Below are 20904 nucleotides of genomic sequence, written 5' to 3'. Positions count from 1 at the left end.
ATTTTCTCTAAGAATTTTAAATATCCATATTAAATTAATATAATCTGATAATCCTTTGTCAAATAAAGAACATTTGCCTCTTAAAACTATAGGTGCAGATTTTATAAAACTTCAGTTTCAATTATTTGTAAACTTTCGCTCTATTTAAACAATTTTTTAGAGAAGTAAACTTTTATGGAAGTAAATCAGAAGGCTGCACACACCCTAGCAAACAGCTCGATAAATTTTCACCAACTGAAAAATGCAAGTAATAAGCCAAAACCACAATGAATAAGGATGACTCTAAAAATAAGCAAAACAAAATTTAACCTGGAACCATGACATAAGGCTGCTGAGTGAAAAATCTACCTTACCAGGTTTTCCTATGAGAAAGCCTAAGGGTTTCACTGCTTACAAGTTCAAATTTGATCCAACTACTAACGCAACTTTTTTTTTTTTTTTTTAATTTAGAGAGTTTAAGTGAGCCAAAGTGACAACAGCTGCTCAGAAGACTCACCCAAGTAACCTTGGATATGACCTCCATTTAAACTTTGTTGCATCCAAGTTTTAAAGACAAAAAAGAGGGACAGGAAGTGGGTTGACAGAAAACAGTCTGTCAGGGATTCTCACGGGTTTAAAGAAATAACACTGATTAGTGATTGGCTACACATTTTTAAGCTATAGGGTATGGGTTATAGTATCCTATGTGACACTGTTAGGTTAACTAACTACCTGGGCAATAACAAGAAGTTTCAAGGCATGAATAGATAGCTCAAGGCAGGGAGCAGAATGTGATTGCTGCCTCATTTTTTTTTTTTTTAATTTCAATAGCTGTTTGTGTACAAGTGGTTTTTGGTTACATAGATGAATTCTACAAAAGGAAAGTCTGAGATTTTAGTGTACCTGTTGCCCAAGTAGTGTACATTGTACCCAATATATCATTTTAAAAATCTCTCCCTCCTCCCTGCTTTTGAGTCTCCAATATCCAGACATATCACTCTGTATGTCTTCACATACCCATAGCTTAGTCTCGAATATTCTGATGGCTTGGATTTCAACACACAAATAAAAAATGAGAATATATGGTATTTGGTTTTCCATTTCCGAGTTACTTCACTCAGAATAGTGGCCTCCGGTTCCAGCCATGTTGCTACAAAAGACATTTCATTACTTTTTTATGGCTGAGTAGTATCCCATGGGGTGTTTGTGTGGGGTGTGTGTGTGTGTGTGTGTGTATATGTGTGTGTATGTATATATGTGTGTATATATATGTGGTGTGTGTGTATGTATACACATGTGTATACACACATTTCCTTTACCCACTCATCAGTTAATATGGACTTAGGCTGGTTCCATATCTTTGCAATTGTGAATCGTGCTGCAATAAACATAGACATGTAGATGTCTTTTTTGACATAGGGACTTATTTTCCTTTGAATAGACAGCCAGTAGTGAGAACGCTAGATCAAATGGTAGATCCACTTGAACTCTCCATACTGTTTTCCACACAGGTTGTACTCATTTACACTCTCACCAGCAGTGTATAAGCATTCCCTTTTCACCATATCCATGCCAAAATCTATTTTTTTTTTTTTGTTTTTACTTTTTCATAATGGCCATTCTGGCTGGGATAAGGTGTATGTCATTGTGGTTTTAATTTGCATTTCCCTGATCATTAGTGATGTTGAGAATTTCTTTATATGTGTTGGCTATTTGTATATCTTCTTTTAACAAAAGTCTATTCATGTTGCTTTAATGTGTTTTATCTGATATAAAAGAACAGCTACTCCTGCTTGATTTTGGTTTCTATTTGCATGGTATACGTTTTTCCACCCCTTTACCGTGAGTCTGCAAGAATCCTTGTGAGTGTCAGGTGATTCTCTTGAGGACAGTGGATATTTGGTTTGTGATTTTTAATCCTAAAACAAGTTTTAAAAGGCGAACGAGTTTCAAGCTACTAGAAATACTTTATCTAGATAAAGGACAAAATGGATCTACTGCAATGTATATACTGATTAGTCCAAATAGGAAGAACCATATCTAGAGTTCAGGGATTACCACATTTAAGAAAACACAGTATCAAATCTGAAATTATTCAGAGAAGGACAAAGAGAATGGAAATAAATTGAGAAAGAGTTTCTAACATGAGGAATGGTTGAGAATAATCTCAATAATTCTGTAGCCTGAAGAAAAGAAAACTTAGGGGAAAGGTATTTATCTAATTAGGATTAAGTTTGTGACCATTAAGACAAAACAAACTGTAGCTCAATGTAATAAAGAACTTTCTAGCATTTAGAAATAATGAAAGGGGTGCTTTAAAATATAATGAGGACCAGGCATGGCGGCTCACACCTGTAACTGCGGCACTTTGGGAGACCAAGGCAGAAGGACCACTTGAGGCCAGGAGTTCAAAACCAGTTTAGGCAACATAGTGAGACCATGCATCCAGTAAAAAAATAAAAATAAAGAAAAATTAATTAACCGAACGTGGTGGCAGGCACATATTGTCCCAGCTACTTGAGAAGCTAAGGCAGAGGATGGCTTGAGTGCAGGAGTTCAAGGCACACTGTAGTAAGCTATGATCGCACCACTGCATTCCAGCCTGGGTGACACAGCAAGGCTCTGTCTTTAAAAATACAAAAATAAAAAAATTAAGAAAAATATATTATGAGCCCTGCCGAACTGGAAGTATTCAAGCAGAAGATGAAATATAGTAAGGCTTCATGTTGAATTTTAGACTAAATGAACTCTAATGTCCCTCCAACTCTAAGATAACTTAATTCTAATACTAATAAACCAACTGGCAGTGCAACATTGTAGCTGAGTTAAAATACTGATATTACTTAACCATAATCAATAAGGGAATTACCAATTTCTATTACATGACATTAATGAAATAATTTTAAAGCTCCATGTAGAAGTCTGCATTAAAATATAGAATCTACAAAATATTAAAAAAACAAACCCAGCAATTTAAAAAAAATCATTATAACTGGATAATTACTTCATTTATATACTAAAATAAGTAATTTCATTTCTGCTGCCACTCCTTGGTGGAAATTAAACTCATTTTTGACACTGAAAAGTTGGGACATTTCAAGTAAAATAAAAAGGGGCTTCTCGGCTGGACGTGGTGGCTCACGCCTGTAATCCCAGCACTTTGGGAAGCTGAGGCGGGCAGATCATGAGGTCAGGAGTTCAAGACCAGCCTGGCCGATGGGCTGAAACCCTGTCTCTACCAAAAAAAAAAAAAAAAAACACACACACAAACAAAAAATTAGCTGGGTGTGCTGGCGCGCACCTGTAGTACCAGCTACTAGGGAAGCTGAGGCAGGAGAATCGCTTGAATCCGGGAGGCGGAAGTTGCAGTGAGCCAAGATCATGCCACTGCACTCCAGCCTGGGTGACAGAGCAAGACTCTGTCTTAAAAACAAAAAACAAACAAACAAAAAAGGTTGGGGGCTTCTCAAAGTGGAAAAGCCTGGCCAGATGCAGTGGCTCACGCCTGTAATCCCAGAACTTTGGGAAGCCGAGGCAAGCAGATCACAAGGTCACAAGTTCGAGATCAACCTGACCAACATGGTGAAACGCTGTCTCTACTAAAAATACAAAAATTAGCCAGGTGTGGTAGCACGTGCCTATAATCCCAGCTACTCAGGAGGGTGAGGCAGGAGAATCACTTGAATCTGGGAGGCGAAGGTTGCAGTGAGCATAGATGACACCATTGCACTCCAGCTTGGATGATAGAGCAAGACTTGGTCTTAAAAAAAAAGAAAAAGAAAAAGTGGCAAAACCTATCTAGGAACAAAACAAAGAGGAAAAAGAGCTATCAGTCACTGTGGGTTACCCATCCACAGAAACAGTCTCCCCGACAAAGTCTACATTTAAATTTTTCTAAGAAAAGAGAAGTACAGCAAAAACAAAAACACTAAAGAGCTGTAACTCCTGTGGAGACAATCTACAATCTATGTACAATCCATAAGATTCACACACAAAATATATGTAGGAAAACTTCAAGTGCTCAATTATTTTATTGAGAAACTGTAAAGCAAAAAGACAGCTGCTTATACGTATTACATAATCAATATGTTTTTAAATTGTTAGTATACGTAACGTAACATGTCAGCTAACAGTTGGATAAAATAGATAGAAATGCCTTTCAGCCTCTTATCCAAATGTTTCTTTTCCTTATATTCCCCTACAGTTCAAAGGAGCTGAATCTCAACCATTGTAAGCACACTCTTTCAATCAGAAATAGGGAGGGTATGGCACCTTAACTTTAAAATAATAAGAAAATGTGATTAAATAGTATAGTACATTACTTCTCTCAGTGTTAAGACATACTTGTACGTAAAATCAACGGTAAAATCAAATTTACTACTGAATTTGAAGTTTCACTTTTAATTTCAAAACTGCTATATTTAATTTGTTTTAGCTTTACTGGTTCATTAAAGAAGGAAAGTTATTTCAGAAATAAGTAACAGAAGCATCTAGGAGCATGCTAAAGGCCTTAGCTATCTGCCTTTCCCAAAGTTCTCTTTAAAAGTAACATCTTTCACAGGTCTTTTTCACATCTAACTGTCAATAAACATAATATTTCTTCTGAATAATTGGTGTGTTTTTGTCATGTCTTATGAATCTTAAAAACTCTCTTTGCTATGGCAATCAGAAATATGACACAAACCTGCAGTTTTCCTCTAGGAATTGTGCAGTAACTTAATAGTGAGTATCCACCACCATCCTATACTCGCTTACCCTTCATGCTAATTTCATTAGCTACTTTCTAAAACTTAATGTCTAATAAAACTCTAAAATCAATTTATTTTCTAATAATTCAGAGGATAAACAGAAGCAAAAATATGAAAATCACCTCTTTTAAAGAGTAATCAAGATTCTAAAGCTAAGCAAAAAAGCAGGGATAGTCACGCATACTAGTCAATTATTAGTCAAGCATTTACTAAGTGGCCATGGCCAACAGAGCTATGGTTCTAGTTGAATGAAAAATTTTAAATACATTCCATCTTTCCCAATTTCCTAGCCTAACCTTTGAAAAGATTCTCCTTTAGAACTTCCTCTTCATTCTTTAAATTATAAATATATACAGGTCTGTGGAACCAGGCCACACAGCAGGAGGTAAGTAGCGGGTGAGCAAGCATTACCTTCTGAGCTCTGCCTCCTGTCGGATCACCAGCAGCACCAGATTCTCATAGGAGCCCGAACTCTATTGTGAACTGCACATGCAAGAGATCTAGGTCGCACACTACTTATGAGAATCTAATGCCTGATGATCTGAGGTGGAAGTTTCATCCAAAACCCCCTCTGCCCCCTGGTCCGTGGAAAAACCGTCTTCCACGAAACCGCCGACTTAGAACACTAAAAGTAATGAGGCATCTTCCATTATCACTAGAGAAAAAATGTAGGGAATATCACTAGAGAAAAATTTTAGGGAAAATGTTTAGGGTATATCATCAAAATAAAAAGAGCAAAGTAAAGCTTGCTTCCTTAACAGACCAAGAGTCCTGTCATTACACTTAACAGATTATTTTGAGACCTGGGCAGCAACAACAAATTATTAGTAAAAAAGATGTACAGACACTGTGTTTTGTGACTGACAAACAGGCACCGTGCCCTATTATCAAATGGAGAGTTCTAGGCTGGATAGGGTGGATATTTTGGCCTTCTGGCAAGGTAATGGGTCCTCTATCTGCTCTTAATCAGGTGATCTTTCCATTTATTAGTGGTGTATACTAACCTCCTCAAAGGCAGAAGTTTTTGTTTTTGTTTTCTGGGGGAAAGGGATGCAGATAATTTTGTAATAAGTCTTTTTATGTCAGTTCTACAAATGTGGCTTTAAAAGCAATGTAATTTCAACAACTCACCTTTGTGAAATGGAAAGTTACAGGAGTAAATCAGGGATTCCCTGAATTTTTCCAATCCCATTTGTGTATCTCCTCTCTAAATGTGAAAAATTTTAAACCAATGATTATTGGGACCATAAATACGTCTAAAAACAAGCCGCCCTTGTAAACCTTTGCAATTCCTTATGGCAGTGGTTCTCAAGCTTCAGTCTGTATCAGAATCACCTGGCAAGCTTGTTAAAACACAAACTGTAGGAGCCTATCCACAATTTCTGATTCAGGTCTGGGGTATTGCTTGAGAAGTGGTCGGTCGAACAAGTTCCCAGTTGATGCTTGTCTGGGAATCACACTTTAAGAACTGCTGCCTTAAGGCATTATACATCTAGACTAGTTAAAACATCATCTCGACTAAAAAGTTCATGATAAAGTTTTGGCATCCTACCCCTAAACACAAAGAATCACAGAAATGACATAACCCAATGTTATCAAAGCTTTGAAAAAGTAAGTGCCCTCACATGTATCGACAGTATTTAAATTAGCAGAAATTTAAATACTAGGGCACAATCAGGTAAAATACTGAAAACAGCCATTAGAAATGACAAGTAAAATAATCAAAGGGAAAAAATTTGTATGTGCCAAAACATTCACTCACCACTTACGACTGCAAAATGCCAAACAACTGGAGAATAATTATACAAACTATAGTACACTGAGCAAATGGAGTATTAATTAACTATAAAGATGACAAAAAATGAAGTGTGCACACACACAGAAAATGGAAACAAAGTATGAAATACAAAAAGTAGAACATAAAACTGATTAACAGCAATATATGTTTAATGATAAAAATCAAAAGTAGCCTCAATAGATGTAGTATTTATTTAAGGTGAAGAAATAAGCTACTTTAGACCTAATATAAGATAGTTTAATGCAGTCAATTTCATTAGCTACTTTCTAAAACTTTTCAATAGAATATTTCACAGAATATCTTGAACCCACTGAAAATTACTTTCAATATTTATGAAGTAAAATAGCTAAGAAAAACATTAAAAGTGGCTGGGCGCGGTGGCTCACGCCTGTAATCCCAGCACTTTGGGAGGCCGAGGCGGGCGGATCACAAGGTCAGGAGATCGAGACCACGGTGAAACCCCGTCCCTACTAAAAATACAAAAAACTAGCCGGGCGTGGTGGCGGGCGCCTGTAGTCCCAGCTACTCAGGAGGCTGAGGCAGGAGAATGGCCTGAACCTGGGAGGCGGAGCTTGAAGTGAGCCAAGATCGCGCCACTGCACTCCAGCCTGGGCAACGGAGCGAGACTCCGTCTCAAAAAAAAAAAAAAAAAAAAAAGACTAAGAAAATCTAATTACAGTTCCCAGATAATATTTCCTTAAAGTTTTAACATGCAGAAGGGAAACTTAGTAACTACGTTGGGCACAGCTAGCAAAATCACTTGAACCAAATGTACAGAGAGGTAAAACAGATCAAAAAGATTGGGATTCAAAGCCTAATAACAATCTTAAAAAAAGAATACTTCGAGAAAAACTAACCCAATCATTAAAAACATTTTTTCAAAACTGTTAAAAATAATGACTTTTAAAGTGCATAACTTACTGTTTTGATTCACTGTGACAAACTTCCAAGGTTGGGTCATTATAAATAAAAGCAGCCTCTAAATCATTGATCCTTACTCGGTATATTCTACACTGTTTACTGTTCAACTTGATTCTATTCAAGTTTGCAACTGTGGGAAATACAGTCAGTTCCACAAATCCCTGCAAAGATAGAGAATAACAACTTCATTACAAAGACTGGTATGTTTCAGTATATATTTCTTTTATTTTTACCACTTACACACATACTCCAGACACAAAATCCCAAATAGTTACATACATATGTACGCTCTCCAAGTATCTTACTTTCAAACATGATTGTCCTAGTGACTGAATGGGTGTGAATTATGTACACTTTATCATCCTGGTGGTTCATATTCACTATTAGTGAAAATTAGGCAGTCAAAAAAAAGTAAAAGGGCTCGCTACTCTCAAAAACCAGAATTTTTAAACAGACTAGGACCTAAAAAGGGAAGAAGAAAAAAAATGACAGAGCAGAAAGAGAATCAAAACCAGAAGGTTGATGAGTGAAAGAACATGTCAGAAAAAAAAAGAGTAAAAAATTATACCACTGAAAGTAACAAGTATGAGTTTCTGCTCATGAGTAAATTAGGACACGTAAAATGGCAAAAGCTACAAAAGATACCAAGGCAAGTAGGAAAAATCTGCTGCTATATCCAGGAGCGGCAGATACATCACAGTGTTCAATCACTTCCTATCAAGTCGTCCAGAGGCCGTATGTAGTTCGACCATGTTAGCTGTCAGAGGCTGTATGTAGTTCTATCGTGTTAGCTGTATGTTGGCAATGTCTCTTATCCAACACATGAAAAACAGTTAAATACAGACTGTTCACCACCCTTTTGTATTGAATCAATGCGAAAGACGAACAGATGAAACACGGAATGTATGTTCACTGATTTTAATATCCTGGGTTGAAAACTGATATACTCAAACATAACACAAGGGAGGGCATGAAATTGCAGTATTTCAGGGGCTCCAAAGTGAACAGAAAAATTTCAGAGGCTATAACAGAAATATTTAAGAGAAAATTCAGATAGCAACCATAGAGGACTAGATTATAATGGCCGCTACCATGTACCAGACATTACACTAGATACTTTCCTATGTTCCCTCTAATCCTAACACCAACTCTAAGAGACTACTTTATACTTTTTACAAAGAAGCTACAAATATTACTGTAAAGTATTTTAAAAAGTTAACTTTTTATAGATAAGACAACAAAGGCAAAAAAATTAGGTCAGTAATAAGTAGGGAATAGAGATTCAAACACAACTAAATAATTCCAAACAAATCCCACTATGCCATAATGCCTCTGGGTACAAGGGTTTTAAATAATATGCAAGGGTTGTTTTTAGGTAACATTTAGCCCCAACTGCTCAAGAAAGCCTAGAGATTCTGTAGCCCCTTTGTTCTCAATTCCCAAGTAAGAGGAGAGCCATACACTCTTAAATCAGAACAATCTGCACATATCTGTGAGTTAGAAATACAGAGAACACAAGAGCAAAGTCCAAAATACAGTTGATGAAGATTCTGTGTTTGAAGGTGTAAACTATGAGCAGCTATAGGAAGGATGACCAGAATTCCTTTTAATCTGTCATCCAATGACCATTCTAAATTTAAAAGAGCTTGGATCAGCTGAAAGATAAGAATTAGAACCAAGACAACTACAAAACAAAAGATTAAAGAAAGTACTGTCAATTGCTACTTGGGTGAGACATAAGAACAGCATCTGGCTTTCTAAACTCTGGTAACAATAATAGAATGATGAAATGTAATTCAGGAAGATAGGAAAAGCCCAGTCTCCTTGCACCATCAGGCCTCTGCCACCGCCTAGGGCTCTAACCTACACCTGCCTGAAACATTCAGACCCATTAACCTCTACAGGTCTTCAATCTCTGCTGCCCTTAGCCACTGGTATAACTGCAAGCCCCTCAGGTCGTCTAGCCTCTCACTCCTTGCTTCTTGCTCTCTTCCCCACTTCACAGATAACCATCCTCCTGGAGCCCACATTCCATTTTAAACATTCCCCTTGTGCTTTTCAACCTTTTCTAAAACTCCCTCTCTACCCTCTTGCCTTAAATGAAATGGCTCCTGAATCCTAGACAAGAAGTTACTTACTCTCCCACTCACTATAAATGAGGGTAGTGGAAAATAGGCATTCTCCTAGTTTCCACAACTACTTCCAGGCCATTTATAGGATTTTATTTAACGAACACCATAAGGTTAAGGACAGTGTGGTGTCACCGTTAAAAGCAGGTGTTTTGGAGGTAGACTCCCTGTATAGAAATCCTAGCTCTACCACTTAGTAACCGTATGATCTTGGCTAGTGACTCCAGCTCACTGTGCCTCAGTTTCCTCATAAAAAATAATGACATTACTGGCCTATTAGTGTTATTATGACAACCGAACAGCCAGACATGGGCTCACGCCTGTAATCCTAGCACTTTGGGGGCCTGAGGCAGGAAGACTGCTTGAGTCCATGAGTTCAGAACCAGCCCGGTCAATATAGCAAGACCCTATCTCTACAAACTATTAAAAAATTAGCCAGGCATGGTGGCTGTAGTTCCAGCTACTGGGGAGGCTGAGGTGGAAGGATTGCTTGAGCCTGGGAGGTTGAGGCTACAGCAAGTCGTGATTGTGACATGGGTGACAGAGCAAGATCACGTTTCAAAAAACAACACAAAACAAAAAGACAACTGAAAAACTTACTACATGGAAAACACTTAAAATTATAGCTGGCATCTAGTATATGCTTAATAAATGCTTCTGTTATTCTTTTCTGTTTATCCTTTGTGTTCATGCTATACAGGTATACTATCCTCTATGCTTCTTCATTAATGTCTATGAAATTCCCCAACATTTGCTGAAGGCTCATACTCTTGCTTTTTTTTTTCTTTTCAGAGACAGGGTCTTGTTCTGTCACCCAGGCTGGAGTGCAGTGTAGCAATCATGGCACACTGCAGCCTCAACCTCCCAGGCTCAAGTGATCCTCCCACCTCAGCCTCCAGAATAGCTGGGGACTACAGGCATGCACTACTACTTCTGGTTAATTAAAAATTTTTTTCTCTAGAGACGGGTCTTGTCATGTTGCCCAAGCTGGTCTGGAACTTCTGGCCTCAAGGACCCTCCTATCTCGGCCTCCCAGAGCACTGGGATTACAGGTATAAATACTGCACCTGGTCACATACTCTTCTTTTGTAACACATGTCTGCCATCACTCTAAGTGACTTGAATATAGATGTGTCTGATCCAACCAATAAAACTGCCTCAAAGTTCCCTGACCTCAATTCCTACAATCTTCACTTCCATCCAGGAAGAATCAAGATCACACTCTGAAAAGCACCTCATCACTGCTTAGAACTGCTCTGATGCTGACATTATGAACTCAAATGTCCACAATGCCTCTCCTCACCCTTCTCACTACTTCTCTACCAGTCCTCCTGTTCAACTGTCTGAAATCCTCCTGTCCTTGACTTCTTCCAGTTTCTCACCACAATCTTCTTGGCACTCCCTTCACCCTAAATCCTTAAATTCAACCACTCCTCTGCCAACTACCAATTATCCTGCCCCTCTGTTTCATGTATCCATCTTTCCCTTCTGTTTAAGAATGATATATCCAATGGTCCTTCAGCACCCACTCCCCACAGTATCCTCAGAAGTATCAGTTTGTCTCTCTCCTATAATTACAACCTTTCCTTTCTATAGAATGTTTTTCCTGTGCCTATAAATATGTTCAAGACTCAAGGTTTTAAAAGTCTTTAGATCTATGCTACCCTCAAATGAATGTTTTGCCATCTTTCTCTCATACCTTCAAAAGAGAAATTCTTGAAAAAGTAGAATGTGTTCACTGTTCCAACTCTCTCTTCCATTCAGTACAATATGACTTATGCAGTCATCATTCCACTGAAGTTACCTGATATGGTCTGGCTGTGTCCCCACCCAAATCTCATCTTGAATTCTCATGTGTTGTGGGAGAGACATGGTGGGAGGTAACTGAATCATGAGGGCCAGTCTTTCCGTGCTGTTCTCGTAAAGTGAATAAATCTCATGAAATCTGATGGTTTGAAAAACGGGAACTTTTCTGCACAAGCTCTCTTTGCCTGCCACCATCCATGTAAGATGTGACTTGCTCCTCCTTGCCTTCTGCCATGACTGTGAGGCTTCCCCAGCCACGTGGAACTGTAAGATCTCCATTAAACCTATTTCCTTTGTAAACTGCCCAGTCTCAGGTACGTCTTTACCAGCAGCATGAAAACGAACCAATACAGTAAACTGCTACCAGTAGAGTCGGGTGCTGCTAAAAAGTTACCTGAAAATGTGGAAGCAACTTTGGAACTGCGTAACAGGCAGAGGCTGGAACAGTTTGGAGGGCTCAGAAGAAGACAGGAAAATACGGGAAAGTTTGGAACTTCCTACAGACTTGTTGAATGGCTTTGACCAAAATGCTGATAGTGATATGGACAATAAAGTCCAGGCTGAGGTGGTCTCAGATGGACATGAGGAACTTGTTGGGAACTAAAGCAAAGGTGACTCTTGTTATTTTTAGCATAGAGACTGGCAGCATTTTGCCCTGCCCTAGAGATCTGTGGAACTTTGAACTTGCGAAAGATGATTTAGGGTATCTGGTAGAAGAAATGTCTAAACAGCAAAGCATTCAAGAGGTGACTTGGGTACTGTTAAAGGCATTCCATTTTATAATGTAAGTACAGCATAAAAGTGTGGAAAATTTCCAGCCTGACGATGATAGAAAAGAAAATCCCGACTGGGGATGGTGGCTCACACCTGTAATCCCAGGACATTTGGAGTCCAAGGTAGGTGGATCACGAGGTCAGGAGCTCAAGACCAGCCTGGCCAAGATGATGAAACCCAATCTCTACTAAAAACACAAAAAATTAGCTGGGCATGGTGGTGGGCGCCTGTAATCCCAGCTACTCAGGAGGCTGAGATAGAGAATTGCTTGAACCTGGGAGGCGGAGGTTGCAGCGAGCTGAGATTGAGCCACTGCACTCCGGCCTGGGGAACAAGGCGAGACTCCGCCTCAAAAAAAAAAAAAAAAGAAAGAAAATCCCATTTTCTGAGGAGAAATCCAAGCCAGCTATAGAAATCTGCATAAGTAATTGGGAGCTAAATGTTAATCCCCAAGAACATGAGGAAAATGATGTCTCCAGGGCATGTCAGAGGTCTTCACACAGCCCCTCCCATCATAGACAGGGAGGCCTAGGAGGAAAAAGTGGTTTTGTGGGCCAGGCCCAGGGTCCCCATGCTGTGTGCAGCCTAGGGATTTGGTGCCCTACATCCTAGCCACTCCAGTCAGGGCTGAAAGGGGCCAATTTAGAGCTTGAGCGGTAGTTTCCGAGGGTACAAGCCTCAAGTCTTGGCAGCTTCCATGTGGTGGTGAGCCTGTGAGTGCACAGAAGTCAAGAACTGAGGTTTGGGAACCTCCATCTAGATTTCAGAAGATGTATGGAAACGCCTGGATGCCCAGGCAGAAATTTGCTGTAGGGGAAGGATCCTCACAGAGAACCTCTCCTAGGCCAGTGCAGAAGAGACATGTGGTGTCAGAGCCCCCACAGGGTCCCTACTGAGGCACCGCCTAGTGAGCTGTGAGAAGCCGGCCACCATCCTCCAGACCCCAGAATGGTCCGCTGACAACATGCACCGTGCACCTGGAAAACCTGCAGACACTCAACGACATCCAGTCAAGGGAGCTGGGAGGCTGCAACCTGCAAAGTCACAGGGGCAGAGCTGTCCAAAACTATGGGAACCTACCTCTTACATCAGCATGACCTGGATGTGACATGGAGTCAACGGAGATCATTTTGGAGCTTTAAGATTTGACTGCCCTGCTGGATTTCAGACTTGCATGGGGCCTATAGCCCCTTTGTTTTGGCTAATTTCTGCCATTTGGAATGGCTGTAGTTACCCATTGCCTGTACTCTCATTGTAGGAAGTAACTAACTTACTTTTGATTTTACAGGGTCATAGGCAGAAGGGACTTGCCTTGTCTCGGATGAGACTTTGGACTGTGGACTTTTGAGGTAATGCTAAAATGAGTTAAGATTTTGGGGGACTTTGGGAAGGAATGATTGGTTTTGAAATGTGAGGACGTAAGATTAAGGAGGGGCCAGGGGCACAATGATGCAATTTGGCTGTGTCCCCACCCAAATCTCATCTTGAATTTCCATGTGTTGTGGGAGGGACCCAGTGGGAGGTAACTGAATCATGCGGGCAAGTCTTTCCTGCGCTGTTCTCATGATAGTAAGTCTCACGAGGTCTGACAGTTGGTTTGTTTGTTGTTGAGACAAAGTCTCGTTCTGTCACCCAGGCTGGAGTGCAATGGCACGATCTTGGCGCACTGCAACCTCTGCCTCCCAGGTTCAAGAGATTCTCCCGTCTCAGCCTCCCAAGCAGCTGGGATTACAGGCACCCACCATCAGGCCTGGCTAATTTTTGTATTTTTGTAGAGATGGGGATTCACCATGTTGGCCAAGCTGGTCTTGAACTCCTGACCTCAGGTGATCTGCCCATCTCAGCCTCTCAAAGCACTGGGATTACAGGCATGAGCCACCGCACCTGGCAATCTGACGGTTTTAAAAACAGGAGTTTTTCCAAATACCGCACGTTCTCACTCGTAAGTGGGAACTGAATAATGAGAACACATGGACACAGGGAGGGGAACATCAAACACCAGGGCCTGTTGGGGGGTGGGTGACTAGGGGAGGGATAACATTAGAAAAAAATACCTAATGTAGGTGACAAGTTTATGGGTGCAGTTAACTACCAGGGCACGTGTATACCTATGTAGCAAAACTGCACGTTCTGCACATGTAACCCAGAACTTAAAGTACAATTAAAAAACAAACAAAAAACAACAACAAAAAAATGGGAGTTTTTCTGCACAAGCTCTCTTTTTGCCTGCTGCCATCCATGTAAGAGGTGACTTGCTACTCCTTGCCTTCTGCCATGATTGTGAGGTGTCCCCAGCCACATGGAACTATGAGTTCTCCATTAAACTGCTTTCCCTTGTAAATTGCCCAGTTTCAGGTATGTCTTTATTAGCAGCATGAACATGGACTAATACATTACACTTGCTGTGGTCACTAATGACCAAGAATTACTTTCAGTTTTCAAGTTTATATTTACTGTTTACATTTAAAATTAATAACCATTACCTTTCTTTTTCTTTTTTTTTTTTTTTTTTTGAGATGGAGCTTCACTCGTTGCCCACACTGGAGTGCAGTGGTGCAATTTCGGCTCACTGGAACCTCTACCTCCTGGGTTCAAGTGACTCTCCTGCCTCAGCCTCCCGAGTAGCTGGGATTACAGGCATCTGCCACCACACACAGCTAATTTTTTTGTATTCTTAGTAGAGGCGGGGTTTCACCATTTTGGCCAGTCTAGTTTCAAACTCCTGACCTCATGATCCACCGGCCTCGGCCTCCCAAAGTGCTGGGATTACAGGTGTGAGCCACCATGCCCAGCCTCCTCCTTCTTAAAATATGTTTTTCAGCCAGGTGTAGTGGCTCACACCTGTAATCCCAGCACTTTGGAAAGCCGAAGTAGGGTGGATCGCTTGAGCCCAGGAGTTTGAGACCAGCCTAAGCAAAATGGCAAAACTCCATCTCTACAAAAAATACAAAAATTAGCCAGGCCGGTGGTATGTGCCTGTGATCCCAGCTAGTCAGGAGACTGAGGTAGGATAACCACCTGAGGCCAGGGAGGTTGAGGCTGCAGTGAGCTGTGATTGCACCACTGTACTCCAGCCTAGGCGACAGTGAGATCCTGTCTCAAAAAAAAAGGTTTTCACTGGTTTCTATGGGCCGAGTGTCAGTTTTCTCAAATATCATATTCTTCAGATATTTCTCCCTGATGCTCACTTCCTGCTAGATACTCTAAGTGAGCTTTTCCACACCCTTAATGAACAATTGTATATCAAAGGCTCCCAAATCTCTCACCATCCTTTATCTGCACAGACATGTAGCCAACTACCCACTATTCATCTCAATAACCCCAAAGTGCATGAAATGTAACATTTTCTAATCTGACCTATGACTCTTTCCTCTCAAACCTGCTGCCCTTCCCTTCCATACACAGAGTAACCATTTGTTTAAACTTATGCATTTTATCTTGTACTCTATCACACAGAAGTAGATGGCATGATCAATTGCTGAAGGCTCAGTTACAGCAACAACTGAGAAACCTCCCACGGGATGCTGCCTTAAATTAGTAGACAATATATATAGGATTATCTCTCCTAGCCAAAACAGAACTGGGAACCAAGGGTTGAAAGTTGGAGTGACTACTCTCACTATTACACCAAAAAGGACATGGAAGGAATTTTTTTGTTTTTTTTTTTTGGGGGGGACAGAGTTTTGTCTTGTTGCCCAGGCTGGAGTGCAGTGGCACAATCTTGGCTCACTGCAACCTCTGCCTCCCGTGTTCAAGTGATTCTCCTGCCTCAGCCTCCTAAGTAGCTGGGATTACAGGTGCCCGCCACCATGCTTGGCTAATTTTTTGTACTTTTAGTGAAGATAAGGTTTCATTATGTACGCCAGGCTGGTCTCAAATTCCTGACCTCGTGATCTGCCCGCGTCGGCCTCCCAAAGTGCTGGGATTACAAGCATGAGCCACTGCGTCTGGCCAATTTTTGTATTTTTAGTAGAGATGGGTTTCACCATGTTGGTCAGACTGGTCTCGAACTCCCAACCTCAGGTGATCCACCCACCTCAGTCTCCCAAAGTGCTGGGATTACAGGTGTGAGCCACCGTGCCCAGCCATGGAAGGAATTTTTGCCTCCTGTCTCTGACCCTGGGTTCAGTGTGTTGAGAGGTCCTAGTGCCCAAGTGAAGAATGCATCCAGCAGGGCATATACTCATGATTCCATTCCATTGGAAGTTGAGGTTACCTCTTGACCACCTTGAGCTCCTCATCCCAAAGAACCAAAAAGCAGAGAAAGGGGTCCTGTTCTGGCTGGAATGAATAATTTCAACTACCAAATAGAAAATTAAAGCTTTGCTGGCCGGGCGCGGTGGCTCAAGCCTGTAATCCCAGCACTTTGGGAGGCCAAGACGGGCGGATCACGAGGTCAGGAGATCGAGACCATCCTGGCTAACCCGGTGAAACCCCGTCTCTACTAAAAAATACAAAAAACTAGCCGGGCGAGGTGGCGGCGCCTGTAGTCCCAGCTACTCGGGAGGCTGAGGCAGGAGAATGGCGAAAACCCGGGAGGCGGAGCTTGCAGTGAGCTGAGATCTGGCCACTGCACTCCAGCCTGGGCGACAGAGCGAGACTCCGTCTCAAAAAAAAAAAAAAAAAAAAAAAAATTAAAGCTTTGCTATACAATACGGACAAGAATCACATCTGAAATCTAGGGGATTTTCTGAAATGCCTCTCAGATCCCCCCTAACAGTCCTAAGCAACAGAAACTGCAACAACCCAATAAAGACATGAACAGCAGTGAATGTCCTAAAGAAACAAGGTGCTAGGTCATCCCAACAGAAATGTCAGCAGAAGGAAAAGGAAACACCAAAGGAGTCGAGAAATAAAGCAGTGTATATCAACTTCGGCCATGCTACCAGCTAAGGGAAGCAGGGACTGTTACAATTTAGTTTTATACTATTTCTTTCAACCACTTTTCTTTCCATTATCTTGCATAAAAGACGCTAGAGGTAACTAATATTTTAGGTGGGAACAGGGCTGAACTGTCATCTCTCAACACTAACAGAATAATTCAGGGGTTAGCAAACTCTCTCTAAAAGGGCCAGATAGAAGTATTTTAGGCTTTGTGGGTCACACAGTCTGTGTTAGCTACTCACCTCTGCCAGTGTAGCTCCCAAACCTCCATAGTCAATATATACATAAATGGGGATGGCTGTGTTCAAGTCACAATTCACTGAAAAAATTAGTAGTCAGCCATTGCCAACTCTTTCAGTGGCTCATAGAACTTTGTACGTTCCCCACGGTAGGAGCATTAGCTTTTCATCTCAACCAAAGACAATAGTGGATGTGTTGGGGTTAAAAAGACTGTTCTGATTATTCTCCTTTTGCCCCTCCTGATCTGCTCTGTATGCTACTCAATACCCTGAGTTTCATTAACTGGGCTCTACCCTTCTAGATGTTGGTCCAACAGTTTCCACAAAAAGGAAACTGGAAAGCAGAAGGAAAGCAAGTTTATATTAATTACTCCAGATTCCTTTCTGCCAGGCTGCAGGTAAGCAGTAGCTTCATTCTTCTATTAAAAGACACAGGTCCTACAAGGTAACTCTTTCCATGGCTACAGTAGGTTCTAGTAACTTCCCCTTCCCTTTGTTGTTTCAGGCCTAGAAGTGGCAACTGTTCCTCACTGTTAATAGCTCAGAGGGTTCCTCCACCTCATGTTGGTTTCTGTTAACTCTGTTCTAAATAGTCCATTCATTTCCCTCGATTAGCATATATATGTGCCATTTACTTCCGGCCAAGATCCTAACCCACACAACATCCCACCAAAGTTTCCAACAGGAAACTTAAGTCATCCACAACCCCTTTATAGCAGTCCTGAAAAAGTCATGTGCAACTTCTGTCTATTGATTCCTGTGGGACAACACAGGTGGAAGGGGGAATGACAGATGTAAAGAAAGTGCATCGAACTCTTATCTTTTGCCAACTTTATGCCCTTAAGAAAGTTACTTAACCTCCATTCTTTTAGCTGCCTCAGCTAATGTCTTAATCCTAATATGAGCATTAAAATATTATCTACCTCACAGGGTAATTATGAAGATTAAGTGAGTTAATACACATTAACCTTAGAAGATACCTTACATATACTAATGACTAAATATATGTTCACTAATTCAATCATGTCAACTCTATTTCAATTCCATTTTCACGAAGGCTATCTTCATTTAGGACTTCACCATTTCTCCCCTAGATTACTGAAGTAACCTCTGAACTAGACTCCCTAATTCCCTTGTGTTTCCTACCCAATTCATACAACATAATACAACTCAAGGATCCTACTATAAGATACAAGGTACATAACTTAGGGAAGACTGCATGAGAAATTCCATAAATGAGGAGACTAGATTTAATAAACCTTTTAGGAACATTACAAATCTAAGATTCTATGACTCTTATGAAAAGTGACATTTTTTATCTATTCAGCTTATCCTAAGTAAACACGTACATACATGGGTAACAAATCTGACAGAGAAGTTGGTACCATCACTCAAGGAAAACCAGCTCTCATTAATATTTTAGTCTATGTAATAAAGGTAGCCCTAAGAAAGTAAATTAAATAAATACTTGAGTTTTCAGCCAGGTGCAGTGGTTCATGCCTGTAATCCCAGCATTTTGGGAGGCAGAGGCAGGTGAATCACTTAGGTCAGGAGTTCGAGACCAGCCTGGCAAACATGGAGAAACTCTGACTCCACTAAAAATACAAAAATAAGTCGGGCGTGGTCGTGCACACCTGTAATTCAAGCTACTTGGGAGGCTGAGGTCAGAGAACTACTTGAACCCAGGAGGTGGAGGTTGCAGTAAGCCAAGATCACAGCACTGCACTCCAGCCTGGGTGACAGAGCGAGACTGTCTCAAACAAACAAACAAACAAAAAACTTGAGTGTTCAAGCTTTTTCCTAAAATTGATTATATCAGCAATTAATACATCTAAATTGTGTCGGAGGGTGGGGGGAGGTAGAGGGTTTCTAGATCTCAAATTCTCTATCTAAAACTTCATTACAAAGCAACATCACGTAGTCAAGAAGCAAAAGTGGCCTCTTAGAAGCCAAGTCAGTGAGTGTATTAATCAAATTTTTTTCATAGAAGAAATGTCGCTATGGGCTTATACTTGTTTCATGCACAATTATAAAATGCTTCGCTATACAGGCTTTCACATTATACACCAGATAAAGAGGAATAAAATTTTAATTAGGAAATTGAAAAAAAAGGAAAGGGAGAATTTGGGAGGCAATAGGTATTAGTAGAAGGACCATGGAACTTGTAATCATATAGACCCTAATTTTAATTCTTACCTATTCTTGAAACACAATTATCTGGAAGACTATAAACTTTCTAAGTACTGTGAGGGGTGGATTGTTACTCTTTATAGTGAACTTGTTACTGTTTATAATTGTTGAGAATAAACTTACCACAACAGATTTTCTCTGGAAATTTATGTTGTTGATGCAGACGACCTGATGGGTTGTATATTAACAAATATAAAAAGAAAATTAGGAAGAAATAATTTTTATCATTAAAGTGTAATTCTATCCACGTATATATTAGGTCTATGTTCTAAGTAATTCAAACTTACATGTCAATATTTCATTTTAAAACTCTACGAACTGGGGCCTGGTGCAGTGGCTCACAGGCCTGTAATCCTAGCACTTTGGGAGGCCGAGGCAAGCAGATCACGAGGTCAGGAGTTCGAGCCCAGCCTGGCCAAGAGAGTGAAACCCAGTCTCTACTGAAAATACAAAAGTTAGCCGGGCATCGTGGCACATGCCTGTAATCCCGGCTACTCAGGAGGCTGAGCTAGGAGAAAAGCTTGAGCCCGGGAGGTGGTGGCTGCAGTGAGCCGAGATCGCGTCGCTGCACTCCAGCCTGGGCGACAGAGAGAGACTCCATCTAAAAAAATTAAAAATTTAAAAAAAAAAAAAAAACCTCTACCAATTGGGACAATTTTTTAAAATTTAGCAACAGTCACGAAAACAGATTTTACAGAAATACAATCTAGTACTTAGAAAAAAACTTAACCAGCAACGGGAATTAAATTTGCTGAATAACACTGTCATTCAAAACATTTTTACCTTACAAACACCATTTCCATCACAGTGAGTAAATTCTAGTTTCCCAGGCCCACCAGGTCAATTTCAAGCAATCACAAAATGTAATTAATGGCAACAAAACCAAAAGGAAGGAAGGGAAATGAAAAAATACTTATAATTTATATGGCCTTGGGCTTTCAAAGCCTTTGTCTCCTTTCTTCCTGTTCATTCTGGCGGGCTCTACACCAGTCAGCGGCATGAAGTGGTTCCGCGGAGCTTGACTTCCCGGCTTCCCAGTGGGATACAGGGCATTACTGGTCTTCGGCACCTCACACTCCCCGCTACCCTGCGGTCCCCAAAAGTCACGTCTCGCAGCCGGCCGGTCCCCACGGGAGCGAACTGAAGGGTCGCTGCCCGCCTCAACCTCGCTCCTTCGACTAGCTCCTAGAAGCCGCCGTCAATAAGCTTCTGTCACAGAGATGCTCCTCTCCGCAAATGCTCAAAGCAACCATCGGCCGACATCTTGTCTGAAACCTCTGACCTCCGACGTCAGCGGAAGTGGAACGGCGGCGGGGGTAGAACTAGGAAGTCTTGTCAATGGGCAGGGCTTGCGATTTTCGCCTGTGCCTTATCGTAAAAAATTGTTAAAATTTAGGAAAGCGAAGAAACTATTTGGTGGATGAAGCGAGAACAGC

The 20904-nt window shown here is 40.9% G+C and overlaps 1 protein-coding gene across 2 annotated transcripts in view; it reads right to left on the bottom strand.

Annotated features, from left to right (window-relative positions):
- The window catches only part of TAF2 (TATA-box binding protein associated factor 2), a 109076-nt gene extending 88307 nt beyond the window's left edge, over positions 1 to 20769 (bottom strand). For both annotated transcript variants that reach the window (XM_030937893.1, XM_010357784.2), the window contains exons 1-3: positions 20386 to 20769; positions 19592 to 19646; positions 7447 to 7607 (exon numbers count right to left, since the gene is read on the bottom strand). In XM_030937893.1, the coding sequence (XP_030793753.1) occupies positions 7447 to 7607; positions 19592 to 19646; positions 20386 to 20468 (299 nt within the window). In that variant the 5' untranslated portion in view covers positions 20469 to 20769. The remainder of the gene's footprint in view (positions 1 to 7446; positions 7608 to 19591; positions 19647 to 20385) is intronic.
- Between the last annotated feature and the right edge of the window lie 135 nt (positions 20770 to 20904).

This window comes from Rhinopithecus roxellana, chromosome 9 (assembly GCF_007565055.1).
Source record: "Rhinopithecus roxellana isolate Shanxi Qingling chromosome 9, ASM756505v1, whole genome shotgun sequence".
Lineage (NCBI taxonomy): Eukaryota > Metazoa > Chordata > Mammalia > Primates > Cercopithecidae > Rhinopithecus > Rhinopithecus roxellana.
Note: the sequence above shows the minus strand (reverse complement) of the source record. Positions and strands in the feature narration are given on the sequence as shown.